The sequence below is a fragment of the Ruditapes philippinarum genome, unplaced genomic scaffold (assembly GCF_026571515.1).
Source record: "Ruditapes philippinarum isolate M1 unplaced genomic scaffold, ASM2657151v2 ctg3902_1_1_1_1, whole genome shotgun sequence".
In the NCBI taxonomy this organism is placed as follows: domain Eukaryota; kingdom Metazoa; phylum Mollusca; class Bivalvia; order Venerida; family Veneridae; genus Ruditapes; species Ruditapes philippinarum.
The window spans coordinates 24,086-43,932 of record NW_026853731.1 but is presented as its reverse complement, the minus strand read 5'-3'; the positions used below and the strand labels follow the sequence as shown (position 1 = coordinate 43,932).

The following is a 19,847-nucleotide window of genomic DNA, read 5'->3' as shown; positions in this document are numbered from 1 at the left end:
TTGTGCGTTGGATTAAAACATGTATGTATACACCATGTATTCTAATATGAAATAAAAGTGAATAATCAAATTGGAAAATGCGATTAAGTGCTGTCATTTACTTAAAAATACATTATTAAACTAACCGATCTATTTAATAAACATATAGCGAATAAACGATCATTTTAAGCATAAAAAAAAAAATCAAGAAATATATTTTCTACAAACTTGAAAATTATAATATATAGAGGATATTGTTTGTTTTGTGTGTAAGATGAAATTTTATTTCATCGAAGTGAGCTTTAAAAACAGTATTCTCACGAGTGCATAGCCACGAGTGAGGAAATACTGTTTTTAAAGTTCACGAGATGAAATAAAAATTACATCTTACACAACAAACAGACAAATTTTCTTTTTTATTTTATGCTTAAAAACAAGTTAAAACGAAATTTCCATAATTTTAATGTTAATATTAAAATCCGTTTCCCCCATTGAGAGCCCCATTTAGACGGAATTTCTCATTTAAAACAAGAAGTCTTGAGCTGAAAAATAAGTCCGCCAATCAAGGTTAAATGACGGTGATATTTATTCATTTTATAAAAAAATATGAATGATCGCTTGTTTTAATAATAAAAACAAACATTCTTGCAGCAGAAAAAATTCCAACCATCCATCCATATTTCTGTTTACTTAACTGCGAATTTATATTAGACCTGGCTTTCTAAAATGTAAACGCAGCCATTTTTTAAAGTTGTGTATTTCATGGAGGAAAATAATTGTGTAAGATTCAGAAGGATATAATTTGGATTTGTTAGTCATACACCTTTTTAAAAGAAAGAAAACTTATTTGAGGATTGTAACAGAAAAAAAAATAAGTATATATAAAGATGATAATGCTTTCAATTTTCATAAAGCATAACGGCCAGTTATTGTCGTAGGATACTTTATAATCAAATGATGTAATTTTCTGTTTTTTTTATATTTGTTTCTTATAACATATAAAAAATGAATACAACCACCAAAAATATAAAGATATATAATACAAATGATGTATTTTTTTTTGTTTATATATTATGCTTTCTTTATTTTTCTCTTAATAACTATTTACACTGCCTGAGGTCAATTTACCGAAAATTAGTATAGCATATAACACGGAATAAAACGTTCTATAACAATTCAGCTAATCCTTGTAAAATCATTTTAAAACTTGATTTCGACCCTTTATCTTTACTATGTAACTTTGTGTTTACCTTACCAGATACTTTATATCGTGGTTTTACAATACTTTTCTTTTTAGTAGAAATAGAGTTTATAAACATTTCATTATCTGAATCATTATCATCAGCCATTGAATCTGACTGAATAGCATTATATGCTGCTTGTGACTGAGGATTGATATTTACTTGAATGTATGGAAATTGAGTCTGATAATTCTGAATCAGTCTGCGATTGCATTTCTTCTGAATGTGCATTACTTTGAGCATTGTCATTATTTGAAATTTGTTGTTGTTGTCGAAGATGTTTCTGTAATTCAGCTAATGGAATATCATCTTCACTATCAGAATTTGACCTCTCTTTTCTTACATTCTTAGAAACTTGGGGTAATACTGATTCTGGTATTTCTGAAGCATCATCAGTATCGCTATTTTCAGGTGTAACTACAAATGTGGCATTTCTTTTTGGTCGGCCAGTATTATCTGCTTTGGGTATAGGCCAGTCATTAATATTTGCAAGCCTAATTTGTTCTGCATGGACTTTAACTGTTGAATTGTCAAGCTGATTTTTTATTATATAAGTTAATGGTGACTTTTTTTTCCATAATTCTATAAAATGGTTTCCAGTTCACATCTAGTTTGCTTCTCTCACGAAAATTCTTATAGAATACGGGATCGCCTATTTCAAATTTGATATCTTTTGCGGTCTTATCTGCGTAGCAAGCTTGTTCGCGTTTAGCTTTTTTAAGGTTCTTATAAACAGATAGAAAAGTATGATGTTGTTCTTGTAAAGCAATTTTGTGATATTCTTCGCCATGATAGCGTTGCCTTGGTTGTAGCAACAGGTCCACCGGTAATATTGCATCACGGTTATATAACAAATAAAATGGACTATGCTTTGAAGTCCTAGAGACATTGAATCTAAGTGCGGCTAGTGTCATGTTAAGATGAATATCCCATTGTTTGAGATTTCCCTGGATTCTTTTAGCTAAGATATCATGTATGACATGGTGAGAACGTTCATTTTTAGCGTTTCCGGCAGCATGATAGGTAGTTGTACGCACATGATCAATTCTTAACTCTTTAAGTGTTTCTTTGAAAGCATTACTTGTAAATTCTGATCCATTGTCAGTGACAATTTGTAATAGACATGCATATCTAGGGTAAATTTCTTCTAAAAGCAAATGTATAATTGTATCAGTACTTTTGTCAGCAGTAGGAAAACACTCGGGATAACCACTGTAAAGGTCAATAAAACATATAATGTAGCGATTACCACTCATTGTTTTTTCATAGGGTCCTATACCGTCGATACTCATTGTCTGAAATGAATACATTGGTATTCTTGTCTCGCCCATAGGTGCTTTTATTTTTGTAAGATTACGTGACTGACAATCAACACATTTTGAAACATATTCATACAATTCTTTGAACATATTTGGCCAAAAATATTTTTGTTTTACTGTTGTAAATAACCTCTGTGTTCCTGAGTGACCATTATTTAAATGATATTGAGTAATGACAAGGTGTTTAAAGTGTTGCGGACCAAACAATCTAAGATTAGGATCATTATCTACATTAGACAGATAATAAAGAACTTGGTCAATTTCTAAATATTTGCTCTGCACTGATTTAGTTGGCTGTCCGTGACGTAGTAACATTTTCAGTTCAAGAATAGTTTGATCTTTATCTTGCTCTGAAGCCATATTTAATTTTTCTAATTGTTTAATATCTTCTACAATTGGCTCTTGAGATTGGTATTCTTTGTTTGCTATTTCTTTGGCATTAAGATGCGTAGAATCAAAAGCATTTACTTCATAGCTTTCATCAGTTTTCACAGCATGTACATTATCATTATTTGAATTATTACTTGAATTTGAGACTGTTATTTCGAAGGCATTGTCATTAATATCGGGCTCATAAAGTTCAATATCGGACTTGTTAGCATTTTTATCATCAGCTGGAGGTCTAGAAAAGAAATCGGCAATTAAATTTAATTTTCCGGGCAAATATTCAATTTTACAGTTATAGGCAGAAATATTTAAAGCCCAAAGCTGAATTCTTTTGTTTTGCATAGGTGCTTCTAGAAGATATTTTAAAGGTTTATGGTCTGTAAATATAGTAAACTCTGCATTATGTAAATAGACATCTAATTTTTGTAATGCATAATGAATACTGAATGCTTCTTTTTCTATGGTACTGTACTTTCTTTGAGATTCACTTTATTTATGAGATAAGAAGTATATAGGTTTTTCAATACCAGATTTGTAACATTTCTGACTTAAACATGCTCCGACCACTAAATCTGAGGAGTCCGTGTATAGAATATAAGGCTTATTTGGGTCTGGGAATGCTAAAAGTGGAATACGTGTTAACATTTTCTTTAATTGTTCAAAACTTTCTTGACATTCTTTTGTCCATTTAAACAAAACACGTTTTCTTGTAAGATTGATTAGAGGTTCAACAATTTTAGAATATTTAGGGCAAAATCTTCTATAAAAACCAGCAGCACCAAGTAAAGATCTGACATCTTTAACACATTTTGGTACCGGAGGTGACCTAATAGCTTTTACTTTTTCTAGGTCTGGTTTTATACCTTCATGATCAATTATAAAACCAAGGTACTTTGTTTGTTGCTGAATAAAACTGCACATTTTCAGTTTAAGTTTTAATTTATGCTCTTTAAGCTTTGAAAATACTGTCTGTATATGTGATAAATGTTCTTTTAATGACTTCAAAAATATCAGAATGTCGTCAAGATAACTAACAGCAAATGCCTCTAAACCTTGTAAGACATGTGACATGAGTTCTTGGAAAACTCCAGGTGCAGAAACTAGGCCAAAAGGGGTCCGGTTGAATTCGAACAATCCTCGGAATGTCGTAAAAGCAGTTTTTTCCTCGTCTGATTCATGTACGGGTATCTGCCAAAAACCTGAACGCATATCTAGTGTTGTAAAATATTTTGAAGACCCTAGTTGTGTTAAAATATCATCAATTAATGGGAGAGGATATGATGTTGGCTTTGTAATTTTATTCAATTGTCTAAAATCAACACAAAACCGTTGTGAACCGTCTCGTTTTCCGACCACAACAACAGGAAAGGAATAAGGGCTATGACTTCTTCTTATAATATTTGCTTCTAACATCTCATCGATTGCGTCACTCATAAATTTTCTATTGTTTAAAGGTGTGCGATATGGGCGTAATTTGATTGGAGGATGATTACCTGTTGGTATTTTCATGGTTACAGTATCTGTCTGTGATAATTCAGAATCTTTATTTGCGAAAATATTTCTATTTTTCCTTAATAAGTCTCTAATAATATTAAAATGCTCTGAAGGTGTATGAATATCACGTTCGAAATCGTTGTTAAGAGGGGAAGTTGTTTGAAGAGCCTCTGTGACTGAGTTAATGCTCTCAACTTCTGAAACTTTAGCAACTACTGAATCTCGTTTCAATCTTATAGTTTTATGTGTATTGTTGACAATCATAATAGGAAATCTTCTATCAGCCGAAAGTTTCATAACATAATTTGTTATCATAAGACCTGGTTTAGAAGCAATCATTCCAGTTTCTATACTTTTTAATTCATATAATTTATCATTTTCCAAGCCTGGATTTTGTTTTAACTTAGCAGTGCACACATTAACTGTTTGAGGTTTCAGAATAACATCCTGTTTTAATCTAACAATTGATGCAATATGAATATCTTCTTCGACGGGTACATATGTATTATTAACTCTTAAGCAGCCTAAATCAAAATATAATCTAACGCCATTTTGTGTTAACCAATCACGGCCTAAAATAATATTTCTATTAATTTTAGAAACAACATAGAATTTTTGAGTTGCTTTTGTTTTCCCTATTTGAAAAGTAAGATTTATATAACCATCTATATGTAAATAATTTCCGTCAACTGAACATAAATTTATTTTCTGTTTTATAAGTTGAGGAGGATTCTTCAATTTTCTATATATTCTGCGATGCAGAAGACAAACTTCAGCACCTGAATCTACTAACGATCTGTATTTATAGTTTTCTATTTAAATCAAGCATGAATTAGGACTACCGGCTAATGCTATACTAAATTTTGGTATTTTATCGTTCCTGTCAATGACCCCTTTGTGACAGGAACTTGCTAGTTTTCCTGAAAATTTATTTTGTTTCTGTCGTAAAAATTTTGTTTACGACATTCTCGCATAATATGCCAAAAATTATTACCTTTCCAGCACTTAATCTTTGATTTCAAACTATTATTGCTATTATTTTTTCTAAATCGTGAAAAATTTTGTCGGTGAACTACAGAATATATTTCATTTTTCCTAAATCTACAATTACGCACATGATGACCTGGCCTCTTACAGTACACGCAAAAATTTCTTGTATAATAATTATTAGAATTATTTGCTTTGTAATTATTGTATTTTGCCTGATTTTGAGAATTAGAAAATTTTACTCTGGCAGAAAATCTAGCTCTGAAATTCTGTTCATTCACTGCGCAAGTAATTGCTTCTTGTAAAGTTTTTGGCTTTTCTCTCATAAGTTTAAGTTTTAAATAATTATGCGCTAAATTTATCGTAAACAATTCCACTAACTGAAGTTCAATTAAACTATTATCTCCTAGTTTATAATTTTCATAAGCGGTTTCAGCACAATTAATAAATTTTTCAGCAAAAATTTGAACACTTTCTCCAAAATCTTGTTTTAAATTTCTCAAAAGATAAAATTCATGATGTAAATCTTTAATTTCCCCAAATCTAGTACTTATTTCTTCTTTTAATTGTTCCCACGAATTACGAGGATTATCACGCAAATATCTACATATAAAATCGCTTACAGTCCCTTTACTTGATTGAAATGCGACTAATTTTATTTTATTATCATCCAAACCTTTTAAAACAGCATATTTTTCTACAGATTTTATCCAGTCATTAAAATATTTAGAATTTCCTCAACATTTTGTACTATTTCTGATAAACCCTGTGTACCTATGACAGTTGAAATATTGTCCAATTTATCTGACAAATTTTCAAAATTTTTAGCTATTTCTTGATCTGACATCTTCAAAATTAGCAAATTACAGGTATATAAACGATCACTCACCTTTAATTTTCTGTTTCAGGTACTTCGTTGTGTCCCGCTGTCCAAAATCGTCGCTTCGACATCGCTGGTCTTAGGCGCCAAATCAACCGTTGTCGTATAACGGAGAGAGAACTCACGGATGTTACATACTTTTAATATATAAATACAAATACACAAGTGTACAAGTGAAATACCAAATTCGAACTCCTAGACTGAATCTCCAGCCCAAAATATATAACGACAGCTTCCACATAAAATGTTATGAAATCTAGCCGACTCCCAAATACGCTATCTATCATTTTGACATATTATTACTATTTAGCCCAGTCTGTATGCATCCTGTACCACAATATTCATAAATCAACGTCATGTTTTTACAGTTCGCATTATGAAATAAAAACATGCACTTGTAAGATCTTTTTGTTGTCATTCTTTTTGAATATAACATGTATGTGCAATTAACCTGTGCAATCAACTATACGACATATGCACGTCTTTTTCTTTTGTTCCTATGTTGAAAATTATGGTTGCTATGGCAGCAAATAGTCTGAAAATATGGCAAATTTAACACATAAACTGGATCCAGTGATAACTCAAAATGTACTGAAAATATTTTTATGAAACTTGAAATATGGGTAGATGGCAGTCTGGAGATTGTGCACATCTTTTTCTTTTCTTCCTATGTTGAAAATTCTGGTTGTTATGGCAACAATTAGTCTGAAAATATGGCAAATTTAACACATAAACTGGATCCAGTGATAACTTAAAAAGTACTAAAAATATTTTTTATGAAACTTGAAATATGGGTAGATGGCAGTCTGGAGATTATGCACATCTTTTTCTTTTCTTCCTATGTTGAAAATTTTGGTTGCTATGGCAACAAATAGCCTGGTTTTCAAGATTTCTGATTTAAATTTTTCAGCTTTTTCACTATAAGTTCTTTATTTCTTAAGGTGTTTACTTCAAACTTTAAATATAAGTTTCTGGTCATCAACCACATCATATGTGATAAGGTTTACAACTCTAGCACAAAAATTATCAGTATTACCTCCCTTGAACTTAGAATCTTTATGAAAAAAAATGTTGTCTTTTTTAAATAACTTCTTTGTTTCCTAATGTATCTACTTCAAACTTCATATATATGTTTCTTATTATCACTCAACATTTTTGAGAAGGTTAAATACTCTAGCCAGACTATTTACAGAATTATGTCCCCCTTGAACTTAGATTTTTTTCGAGAAATTGGTATTTTTTACTCCAACTTCTTGACATTCATTATAGGATTTACTTTAAAATCCCACATGGTAATAATATGACAAGGTTGTATAAACATAATTTCCTTACTAGGCAGGGAAACTTAACATATTACTGTGATATAGACAAACTTAGAACTCAAAAGATTTAAGTTCATTCATGTCATTCATTCACTGGTAAAATTGAATGGCCAATGGCCCATCAGAATGTTGCTGGGGTTTTAACCGGTAGGGGACTTATGGATTGCTTGCAATACTATGATAATTGCTTGTTACATATAAATTTTATACCAGTTCAAACCATATTGCTATTGTGTAGAAATGTTATAACAGTTTAAAACATTATGTTATGGCATATGAATGCTTTACAAGTTTTCAAACATAATTTTATGGGCTATAAGTTCTAAAATGACAACTGGAGGAAATATGTAAGCACACGAAATTTTCATTTTTTATCTTTGTATTGTATCATTAATCAGAAAGACTGGTAAATTTCATAAACATTTTCGCTTGCTTTTTGATGATTGTTTGATGTTATCCTCATGTATTATTAAGCAATTAAATTTGGATTAGAGCATGTCATTTATGATTTGTGAGTATATCATATAAATATCAAGTAAATAAAAAGTGATGATATGAAACATGTATATGAAAATCGTATTTTCTTTTGCTAAAAAAGAAGGAAAGAAAGAAAGAAAGAAAGAAAGAAAGAAGGAAAGAAAGATAATAGATTTGGATTTCTCCATGTTTAGAAGCTATCCAGATAGCTTGGGAACGCAGGCGGTTTTACTCGGGTACCCATTTGTGCATGAAACAATGCATGGAAGGACACCTGAGGATATCCTTCATCTCTAAATCTTTAAAGTTGCCATATAACATTTTTATTGTTATGAGTATCGATTTGTATTTCTTACAGTAAAACAATTCGAAATATTATGTTGTCTGTCAAAAGATAAATGAGCCGCGTCATGACAAAACCAACATAGTGGGTTTGCGACCAGCATGGATCCAGACCAGCCTGCGCATCCGCGCAGTCTGATCAGGATCCATGCTGTTCGCTATTAGTTTCTCTACTTGTTATACGGAGGCGCAGGCTGGTCTGGATCCATGCTGGTCGCAAACCCACTATGTTGTTTTGTCATGACGCGGCTCAAATATTGTATCCTGTTCCAATGGACTAAGACTTTATTTGTATTGGTGCCGTTCTATTTTTAAATTTAAGTATTTAAAATAAATAATTTAATATTGCTTTTTATATGCCTCCTACCCTTATACTAGTAATTGTTGCTTTGGTGCAAGCCCTTAGGTCATTAATTAAAGAGAATAAGAGTATTAGTCAATCTGCTTGACTTTAGACATAAATTTGTTGTTGATGTTCGCCTGATTTATCGTCGCACAAAGTTCAAACAAGTTGACTATAACTACATTTTTTCAGAAAATGTTTAAAAGTCTGAGTTTGCAACATAGGGGAAAATTCCTCTAAGTGTGCTATTTCGAGCTCGTGATTTATTATTTAGACAATATGTTTTCTAATATTTGGAATGGATATTAAGCGCTGTGTTTGGCTGCCTGTGTTTAACTGGACGGGTGGGGCGGGGAGGAGAATGTAGAAAATTTCTTTAATACATGCGTTTATTAACCAAATGTCTCATAGAAATTGACAAACTCCGGGAGAAATAGCCGCTGTCGATAATGATAAATTGGAAAATCAAACTCGACAGCAAGAGCGTTTCAAAACAATTATTATTAATTTCAATAAAAATGAAAACGTATTAGCAATTATTCTTAACTGTTTAAATATTGTGTAGGCATATATTTTAGACGTCTCCATGCTAGCCATACAACTACTATTCAAAAAATGTAACGATTGTGTCTGCGGTATCATCATAAAGCTATTTATTTTCCTTGATCATATCTCACCTTTTGTTATCATTGAGGAAAAAACACGATACCCTGTAAAAAGTAGGACATAAATTATGGAGGCTATCGTTGCCAAAAATCCAGCCTTGTTGATCTGAGTTGAACAGTTTGTTAATTGTATTTCTTTGTATGTAAACTCCATTGTTGCATTCTCGGATTGAATTTGCCGATTTAACCAGAGACATAGATTACAGAGATAAGCAGCTCCTATATATTCCATTGAAATATCACTCATGCCTATCAAAAAGTGAAAAATTAGGCATTTTGTAGCAAATAAAACTTGATGGATGTACTTTTGATCCTTTTATATTATAAACTATTTGAAAGGTAAATCTTTAATCTATTGCTGCATATTAAATATTGGTAACTTTCCATAACTTTCACTTAGAAAAACATAGCAGAACATACCCACTGAGCCTGTTTTTTCGTCATATGAATAGTTTTGTAACAACAATTATTAAGTAGTTCTCTTTAAAAATTGATGTATCATTTATTTAAATAGGAACTGCAAATATTTGTACCTGCAGCCATAGACAAATGCATAAGCTTTCAGAAAATGTATTATTTTACTGATTTTGATATCTGGTTAATAAGTTTTACTTGGTACAAGTTTTAAGTTTAGCTGGCACGCATGATATTTTAACTGGCTAGGAAGTTGCCTATCTCTGTTATCTATGTTTCTGATTTAACATTGTAAACATGCATTTCAACAAATACATTTTGTTAAACGACAAAACATTAACTGTTTTGCTGATAGTAGCAATACCAAGTGTTCGAATACTCATTGTTCGTGTATACGCCGACAAAACAGAAATTACATTCTTAGCTTTACATTGTCGAACCATCATGATTCGGATCAGCATAATCCAGCGTTACACGTTTTTCAATAGGAGATAAAATAAGCTCCGCCCATTTTCCCGCCCACTACATCATCGTAAATAAACGTATTTATCCGCTCATTTTCGGTATTTTCCGTCGGCGACAAGAAGCGGCGTAGTTTCCGTTTGCCACACATTTTAGGTGTTAAGTTATTCACCAAACATACTGTAATTCACTTGCATGATTGCCATTCTATGCCTTTATACAATCAACATCAGCGGACTTTAAAGGATTATAGGCATATAAGTTTTAAAACGTTGTAGATACCACATTTCCTAGAAATAGAAACTAAAAAATAATAATAATAAAACTCACCAGGCTACTTACTGCCTAAGGTTAAATATTTTTCAAGGAAGTAAAAACTATTGATAAGACTATATATAACGACCAATAAGTTTTACTGAGGTTATCCCAATTTGCATAGGAATGAGTAACATTTACAGTTAAGCTGATGTTAACCTTACCACTTTCAAATTTTCAAGTCAACATCTGATAGAGAATTTGATACGACTAATTACTAATACAGACCAAATTATGGCTGTTGTCTTTCCTAGTAGTAGCATTTACTATTACATTAGTAACAATAATTCTAGCGTATGACTTGACAGGAAAAAAACTTTTAACAATAGTAAAATTATAACCAAAGTTGTATGTACCCTTTTTATTTTTACCATACTGTATAGATATATTTTTCCGTTTTTTCAATAATAATATTTAAATGAGTGCAAAGGTATGTATGTTGATTATCAATTTATGCATAACTTGTTTATTTTATCTCTAAAAAAGCCATAATACATATTCTGTATAGTATTTCATGTACACACAAATAGTTCTCTGCTTTTGATCAGATTGACAGCAAGTCTAGGTAACAACTATTGACAGCATGTATACACAGATTTTAGAGTTGCTATTGATTCAGTACAATGCGTCAGCTTACACATATTTAATAATAAAAGGCTATGTAACACCGCACTTTGGGGTCAAACGCACTTTGGGGTCCAACCCCAAAGTGCGTTACGTACTTTGGGGTCCGACCCCAGAGTGCGTTACGCACTTTGGGGTTCAATTTCGACCCCAAAGTGCGTTAAACAGGTACATATGCATTTTTTTTACATCAGGCAAACGACCGCACTTTGGGGTCAGAGAAAATTTATGTTCATTATGTTTTAAATATGGTAAACAATGGTAAACAAAAATCAAAGTATGAAATAGACACAAACATGTGCCCTGAATCAATAGGGATTTAAATGGTCTTGATTAGTAAGTTAAGAACTTTCACTAAATAAATCACCAAATAAAGAATTTGTATCAATTATTAAGCTTAAAATATGTTTTTCTCAACTTTTCCATTTATTTTAAAAGATTGTACACCCTTCATTTACTCAATTGTTTTTAGCTAAATGCATCATTTTCCCGTTTGTTATTTACATATTTTACAGAAATATGATAGTCTTAGCATAGACAAAGGTATAAATTCTGTAAGACATTTCAGTAAAAAATTTGCACGATAATATATTAAAATACCCATTTATTTAGCTAAATGTGACACATAAGAAACTTGACAAGGTGTAGATGCGGCTTTAATATGTATTTTATATAATTATTGTTTTTTTTATTATGTATTATCATATAAGTGTCTAATTGGAAAGGGCTGTTGATTGGTGATCAGTTATTATTCCATGAATATGCACCACTCAACCCCATCCCTGAGAATAGCGAGGGGGGGGGGGCATTGACTTTAAACCAAGCCGACCACTGGTAAAATCTTCGCTCTAAGGGGGGATATTTAGATAATAACATTTCTGCCTTATTCCCCGGAACAGTGCAGACATTAAAACACGATTCTATTTTAACCCGCACTCCCCTGGGGGCAAGGGAGGTGGTTACAAATGACTGGTGTATTACAATAATGCACAATAAAACATCTAAATAGGTCCTTATATTCCACTGATTTAGAAAAAAAATATATATACATGTATATAAATGTTCATGTATATATATAGTTATATACTAAAAAGTGTTGTTATCATTTTGATACCTCCAAAAATGAAAATGTTGGTATTTGCAAATGGCGTTTGCAAATGGGGTACTGTAATTTACCGATGGCGAAGTGTTTGAAAATCAAAAACAAAAAAAAGTTGCAAAAGTCACTTTTATGCCACCGTTCAAAAAACTCTAGTACAGAAATTGTGTATTCCTAAAGTTAAAAGATGCTGCGAAAAATATCCCGTTCTGTCAGTCATTTACTTGATAACTTTTGGTGCCATGTTGAGCCCCACTTTAAATATGTTGGGAATGAAATAAAATGCAGTTAGTATTTTTTTCCCAAAGAACTATAAATATACTCTATTGCAAGGTTCTGGTGAAACATCAAGTTTTTAGATCAGACTATAAAAAGTGAATTTTACAAATATATTATTAAGCTTATCAACAAACTTAAGGGTTTTTGTAAGCTCCGTAACAACCGTTCGCCAGAGGCTTTTTTAATGGGAAATCTTTAGAAAGAGCAAACATGAATTTTATAATGTTAAATAATGGTATCAGAGAAATGTAAGATGTTTGTTACCCGAATAAAGTAGCGATAAATGTGAAATTATTTGTTATAAAAGTTGTCAAAACAATGTAGTATTTGACTGCCATATACACGTAAAATACTTATTCACTATAACTGTACTCATCATTGCCAAAAAGCAACAGATGAAAAAGATGGTTCAGGTAATTCGCCAATGTGTATTTTTTTGATAATATAAAAGAACATCAAAATAAAAAGCTTTTAAGAAAAACAAATAAAAGCATAATGGGCCTTTAAAATGTTATTTTTAACCCTCGGGGGGATCGATACCCCACACTGCCCTCCAGTGAGAATTTTACATTATTCTGAAGCTCCGCTCTTAATGTGCGACTACTTAAAAAGTTGATATTTTGAGTACTGCCTGTACGGACTACTACTTATTTATATGATTTAAAAAATGGGTCGAAAAAGGTCGGCCGAAACCAGACTTGCGCGGCCAAAAACGACTGGACCGATTCCAAAAATGGGCCGAAATGTGACCAAACCACTGTGCTAGTTTTATACTCAACTATGGGCTGTTATGAGATTTGAAGGCTGTTTTGATTGGCTAAAATATGTACGAAAAACAAAAATAAAATATGTACGAAAAACAACAATAAAATATGAATGCAAAACTCAAAAAATATATATATATGCAACACTTGAATAAAAATATGTATGCAAAACTTAAATAAAAAAATGCAAATGTCACTTTTATGCCACCGTTATTTTGTTATATGAACACAATTTTTGGATATTTCAAGTGGTAAAATTAATGAAACTTTTATCACTTAAGCATCATCAAAGTATTGACCGCCATCTTGAACTCCACCTCAAATATTTCAATGTCGCAGATCGAAAATAAGTCAGTATTCAGTATTTAAGCAGAACTCAGATTACACCTTTAGACCTCTGGAACCCAAAGTGCGTTGATATGTAGCATATTAACGCACTTTGGGGTCAATTTTTCCATTTTGACCCCAAAGTGCGTTTGACCCCAAAGTGCGGTGCGAAGTTTAACGCACTTTAGGGTCGGACCCCAAAGTGCGTTTGACCCCAAAGTGCGGTGTTACAAGGCTATATCAAATCCTATGACTCAAAATACCTCCCAATGGAGGTAAACAGAGATGCTAGGATACACTGAATATTTATTTTAATAATAAATTGGGACATATTCACAAGTTTTTGGTTATACAACGGATTTATCGATAGTAAACTTTGAATTGTTTCGTGGTTATACACTTATGGGTTTTTCTTCAACCCGACATAGTTCTTTACAGGCTTACTGTTCAGTTCTCTTTATTCGTGATGCCAAAATTGAGTTTCATGTATCGCATACTAGTACTATTTGCTGAATGTATGAATAATATCGTGTAACGTTTGAAGGCACACAAACCCTTTCGTTTATATCGATAAATTATGGTGTGTGTCATTATATATCGGAAACATTCCCTTATGTTAATTCACTAACTTTTGTTTTTGAATATTATTATGCTCATTATCAGTATAAACGTTGTTACATTGTTACATTATATCTTAACCAATTTTGCATTACTTGAATACCCTTTTCTAGAATACGTTTTAACAAAATCAGAGGAAGTTTAAAGTCAACTGTAATGCAGTTGATGTATGTGAAATATTTTTGTACCAGCAAGAGTTACCTCTCTTTGTGAAAATTGGCTCCACCTATTAATTTTCGTCTATTTCCGTGATAATTACATAAATGGAAGTTGTAAAATCGTTTACAATTTTTTTTAATGTTATTCGCGTTAGAATGTAAAAGGAAAGTGTGTTGTTGTAAACCTGAATGTGTCAAGTTGATTCAGTTACATTCTCAACGTCATGATACACAGCATTAAACGTGTTGTGTACGTTCTATCGTTTACATTTCTACATATCGCGACTTTGAAGTTATACATTAATAAATACAGTTTGCAATTTATCTAAGTTGCATATTTACAGCTTCCATTTTATCAAATCGAGATAATCAAAATGCTTAATACCAGTGCAGTATGTAACTCTCGGATCGACAATTAGATTTTTACTAATCTGTTTAGTAAAACCGAAGTATTCAAAGGCTGGATTTTTGGCAACGAATAGCCTCCATAATAAATTCCATGTTAAATTCACTTGAAACACATCGTTAATTTATTTATTGCTCACATGTTCATGAATTGATTTGTTTTGTTCATTAGTTGTTTTTCTTTATTTGTTTTGTTTTGTTTTGTTCAACTGCGTTATTTTGAAACGTGTCATAGTAGGTAAACATGAAACAAGATGTGGTAAGAGATAACAAATATTTTAAAAAGAAAAGAAATAGGAAGATAAATATCAACAAAAAAGTATCAACAAAAGTATCTCCTTAACTTAAGGCAGTTTCTATCGTCAGTTGGATTTTAACAAGACTCTTATATAGACGTACTAGGAGCTGTTAATTCAAAACAAGGGAGAATGAAAAATATAATTTTCTTATTGAAGATTTACTTCATGTTCATCTTAGTTCAACCAACTTTTACTGTACATGAACTGAAAGGCTTGGATTACCAAATATTGGAAGAGTTGATTTCATTACGAAAAGAAGTATCCGCGGCTAACAAGAAAATAGAACGTCTGGAAAGTAAAGGTAGCATTTCTACTTTTAAATCGTATTAATTAAACATAATAATGTTTTATTAAAATTTATATATGATCACAATAAAATTGCATGCTGTTCGTAAAAAGGTCTTTTACATATAGATAGCGCTGAATAAATCAACTTTATCTCTTCAAAGATATATTTAGTATACAAATGGACAATCAAATTGAAAAACAATATTTTCAAAATAACAATATGCTCAAATAGGTATAAGGTTTTATGTCGGCACTCCGTTTTTAACTTTTTATTATCTTTTATTTTATTTTATTAAATACGACAAAGATATTACTCCATTTTTACAATATTTACATCCCTTGCCAAAAAAGGCAGCCATTTTGGGTGTAGACATTCTTTATTATATAATTTACAAAAGATGAAAAATATCGATATAAACAGCTGAATTTGGTGATATGTCAGATTAATGAAATTATAAAATTCCCAATACTTACGAAGGAAAATATTATTATAGCACCAATATCAGAGATGTAGATGATAATGATATCTATGTCTCCGCCAATATGTTAAAGATTTTTATTAGTTTTTATGAAGATGATAGAATTATGAGAGTTGTTTATCTTACCAATGGGTTAAATATATTGCAGATGCTGCGGGTGCTGCGGGTGCTGCGGGTGATACTTATATCAGATGGGGTCGCAAGAGTTGCCCTGATAATGAAACTAGCCTTGTATATACTGGTAAGATGTTTTTTTTAACTAAATTGTATGTGATACGTTTAACATCTGTTTTGTCAACGACTTTTGTCTTCACGATGAACTTGTATAGCCTTGAATTTCACAGAGCTTTGCTTACCAACATATCACATCTTCTGTCGAGATGGGACATGAACTCACAAAATAGCCTTATAAAAAGATCTTCATGATTAACCAAATACCCTTACGTTTTATAAATAATCTGAATGCCTATGCACTTGATAAATGAAATAAATGGGCATCTGATTAATAAATAAATTGATACCAATACAGTATAGTTATTGTGTTACTTTCATGCCCAGAAAACAATAAATTCAACTTGTTTTTTAACCATATCGATCATGCTTCAAAAGTTTAATATGTAATCTTATCACACATTAACTTAAAGACGATTGTCTGTAATTGTTTAAGGTTTTATGGCTGGATCGGATAAGAGTCATTCAGGGGCTGGCTCTAATTACCTTTGTTTAACCGACACACCGATTTGGGATCAATATAGGGATGGAAAAGTAAACAGTCTCGGAAGAATCACTGGTGTAGAGTATCAATTCTGGAACCAAAGATCAACGGGTGCTGCAGAATTTTTCGGAGATAACATGTACAACCATAACGCTCCATGTGCTGTGTGCTACACGAAACGACGTGTGTCAGTAATGGTTCCGGGAAGAAACATATGTTCCAAAGGTTGGACGATGGAATACAGTGGTTATCTCGTCACTGGCTACCATGGCGACGCAAGTGCTACTGAGTACGTTTGCCTAGATAGGCGACCGGAAAAGGTTGTAAATGGGGACGCAGATGATGAAGATAACCGGCTTTATCTAGTAGAAGCAACATGCAGTGGAAGTTTAGCTTGCCCGCCGTATGTGGCAGGAAGGGAGATAACATGTGTAGTATGTTCTCTGTGACTCACTAAGTGATTGATCACTCTATATATGTAACAAAACAATTAACTAAAAAAACCCACGGGTCTTGACTTTCCTTTACAACCTATATTAAAACTTTGTGACTAACAAATCACCATATGTTAAAATAACAGTCGTTTGCAGTGATAGATAGTTATCATTTAAATTTATATTGATATTATTATTTTTTGAGAATTTTTATCAAAATTTTAATGTAAGAACTCATCAAACAGTTTCTGTTAACATATTTTTGATCTTTGCTCCTTTTACGAGTAAGTTTTCTTCCTGGACAAGAAAAGCTACCCGTGTAAATATTAGATAAGAAAATCTCAGTTTAAACCTTTAAAACAGTTTTATTTATTGCTTTTTTAAAAAAGAAATCTATTTCGATAAAACATTTTGAAATTTGATATAGTAAAATACGAATATGTCCAACAGTTTCTACCATCACGTGTTCCAATAGGAATTTAAATTATATTTGGTGATGAAACTCAGTTAACTTGCAGAAAATAAGAAAAGGAAAACAACATTCATTTAACACAGCGGAACAGTTTAAAACGTTCATTTGTAAAAAAAGTTTATACCAGATCCGTCACACAGTCACACATGCTCTACGTAAAATCGTATCAAAAATTTCTCTTAAAAAGCTTGTTATGTTTATACAGACTATTTCTTTTCTTCAGAAAAAATGACGCATTCAATTAGTAACTTCTGTTTACCAAATATATATCTGAAATTTCCATATTCCTGATTGCAGCTATTTACATTTTATCAGAAGACTATGTTGCAAAATAATTCATACTAGTATATGGTAAAAGCGGACACGATGATAAGCAGTTTTTCCCTAAAACAAACTCATATATTAGTCCCAAATAAGAAACAATAACATGGTTACAACGAATTCCAAATATGATGTACCTGGTAATAGATCCCAAATTTTAAATTAGAATTTTACTGGCACATCAAACTTGATAAAGTGCATTTGATGCAATTTCAGTGCATCCAGTGGCGAACCTACCGATACGCCAATACGTACTGGCGTTTAAAAAGAAAAAGTTTAAAAAAAAAATCAAAAATGAAATCATTAATTTGGGCGTAGATCATCAAAATATTCGTAGCTGCTAATTGATTCTACAGGTATGCTTAGGATGTTACCTTATTTGAATACTCATTCAACTTATATTCATTTCAAATAATGTACTGTGAATCAGATCTTTGCTGTGAACTATTGCTATTCCATCGTCACAAACCAAATTCAACTTTTGTTTATTTGACCGTAAAAAAGAATACCAGTATTTACAAAATATATCACTATACTATATGTATAACCATTTAGACACATTACGTCTAAATTTTTTTATTTGCGCCGACTTTAGAAAACAAATTGACGAGTCTTTTCATACCAACATTGCTTTATGTGCGTGAGACATTTAACTTCGTAGTGAAATAACTTAAATATTTCGAATGGAAATTGAAAGACTAGAGTTGAGAACAAAAATGTTAAAGACAATATTTATTGTCTACAACATTGACATAATACGCATTAAAAATATTTTAAGGAAGCTAAATGATCGTGCGATACTACATATTAGCTGTGAATACGATATCTTTTCGTTACACTAAACATTTAAGCTGTTGTGTTTGTATTAAAGTCATACAGATCATTTTAAAGAATATTTTCATTGATTAAATCTCACGTTAAGTTATGGTGAAACAAAAGAAAATAACAAAGAAAAAACTAAACTTGTTACAAAAGGAAATAAAACCCATCATTTTTACAAGAGAGACACCTGGCTATGTTTTGTTTTTTGTTTTTATTTGTTTGGGTCGTCAGACCAAACAAATAATGGTAGCGAAATTTCAGAGTCTAATGCTGTTAATTGCAAATGCCGAAAGTAGTCCGCTTTTTTGTGTGTGTGTGTTTGTTTTGGCTCTTGTTAGCGCCACCCTCCAGAGTTAGTCACGACAGGTCAACCAATCACCTCTGGTACTTAAGATGACTTGACCTTGACCTGCCGTGTGCCTTCTCCGCGACGTGCACGCCTCTGGAGGGATTTGGAGAAGGCGCTTTTTTGAAGCGGTTACTTCCATTTATATGTAACACTAAGGCCGAAAATTCAGGGGAAATCACTGCGTAAATATGGTCACACGACAGGCGCATTAATTTTCAAGCAAAATAATTCCCGAATGGTCGAAGATTTCTAATATTGTTTTATTCTTTATAGATATACATGCTTATAGTAAGCACCATGATTATTTACACAAGTGTTAAACAACAGTTAGCGTCGTTACAAACCCTAATTTAGAATAATATGGTTTTCTTCAGGCCGTTAATATACAAATTCACCGTGGCCGAGGGGTTTGTGCGCTCGCTTAGTAAAGAGAGGTCTGGAGTTCAAATCCCAGTTAAGGCAACTCATTTTTTTTTCAAATTGTTTACGTCAAATAAACATTGGATTGAATATCAGTGTTGCAATTAGTCTTATAGCCAATCTACTACAATTAAAACGCTGGAAAGCATTGGTGGCACTCTACAAAATTAAATTGTTTTATAATCTCACAACCTTCACCTTTCTGACATTCTGAGACCCAAACAAATTCAGCGCCTTCTGTGCTTTGATTCTTAAAGCAAATAACTTTTAAACTATTTAAAACAGTGTTCACGATAGACTTCGTGCTTTTTCTCTGACATTCAATATATGTACTTGATGTTATTTTC

At 31.9% G+C, this 19,847-nt stretch overlaps 1 protein-coding gene across 1 annotated transcript; it reads left to right on the top strand.

Annotated features, from left to right (window-relative positions):
- Positions 1 to 15,214: 15,214 nt before the first annotated feature.
- On the top strand, positions 15,215 to 17,189 carry LOC132737649 (short-chain collagen C4-like). The gene is made up of 3 exons (XM_060724981.1): positions 15,215 to 15,501; positions 16,116 to 16,208; positions 16,635 to 17,189. Exons 1-3 carry the CDS (start codon positions 15,330 to 15,332, stop codon positions 17,129 to 17,131), a joined length of 762 nt encoding a protein of 253 aa, XP_060580964.1. The 5' UTR covers positions 15,215 to 15,329; the 3' UTR covers positions 17,132 to 17,189.
- Positions 17,190 to 19,847: the final 2,658 nt, after the last annotated feature.

What these genes read in the sequence shown, in the direction of transcription:
- LOC132737649 (XM_060724981.1), top strand. Translation starts at nt 15,330, where the DNA reads ATGAAAAATATAATTTTCTTATTGAAGATTTACTTCATGTTCATCTTA. An exon ending in AGAACGTCTGGAAAGTAAAG is followed by an intron (nt 15,502 to 16,115) that starts GTAGCATTTCTA and finishes AATATATTGCAG; the next exon opens with ATGCTGCGGGTGCTGCGGGT. An exon ending in AACTAGCCTTGTATATACTG is followed by an intron (nt 16,209 to 16,634) that starts GTAAGATGTTTT and finishes TAATTGTTTAAG; the next exon opens with GTTTTATGGCTGGATCGGAT.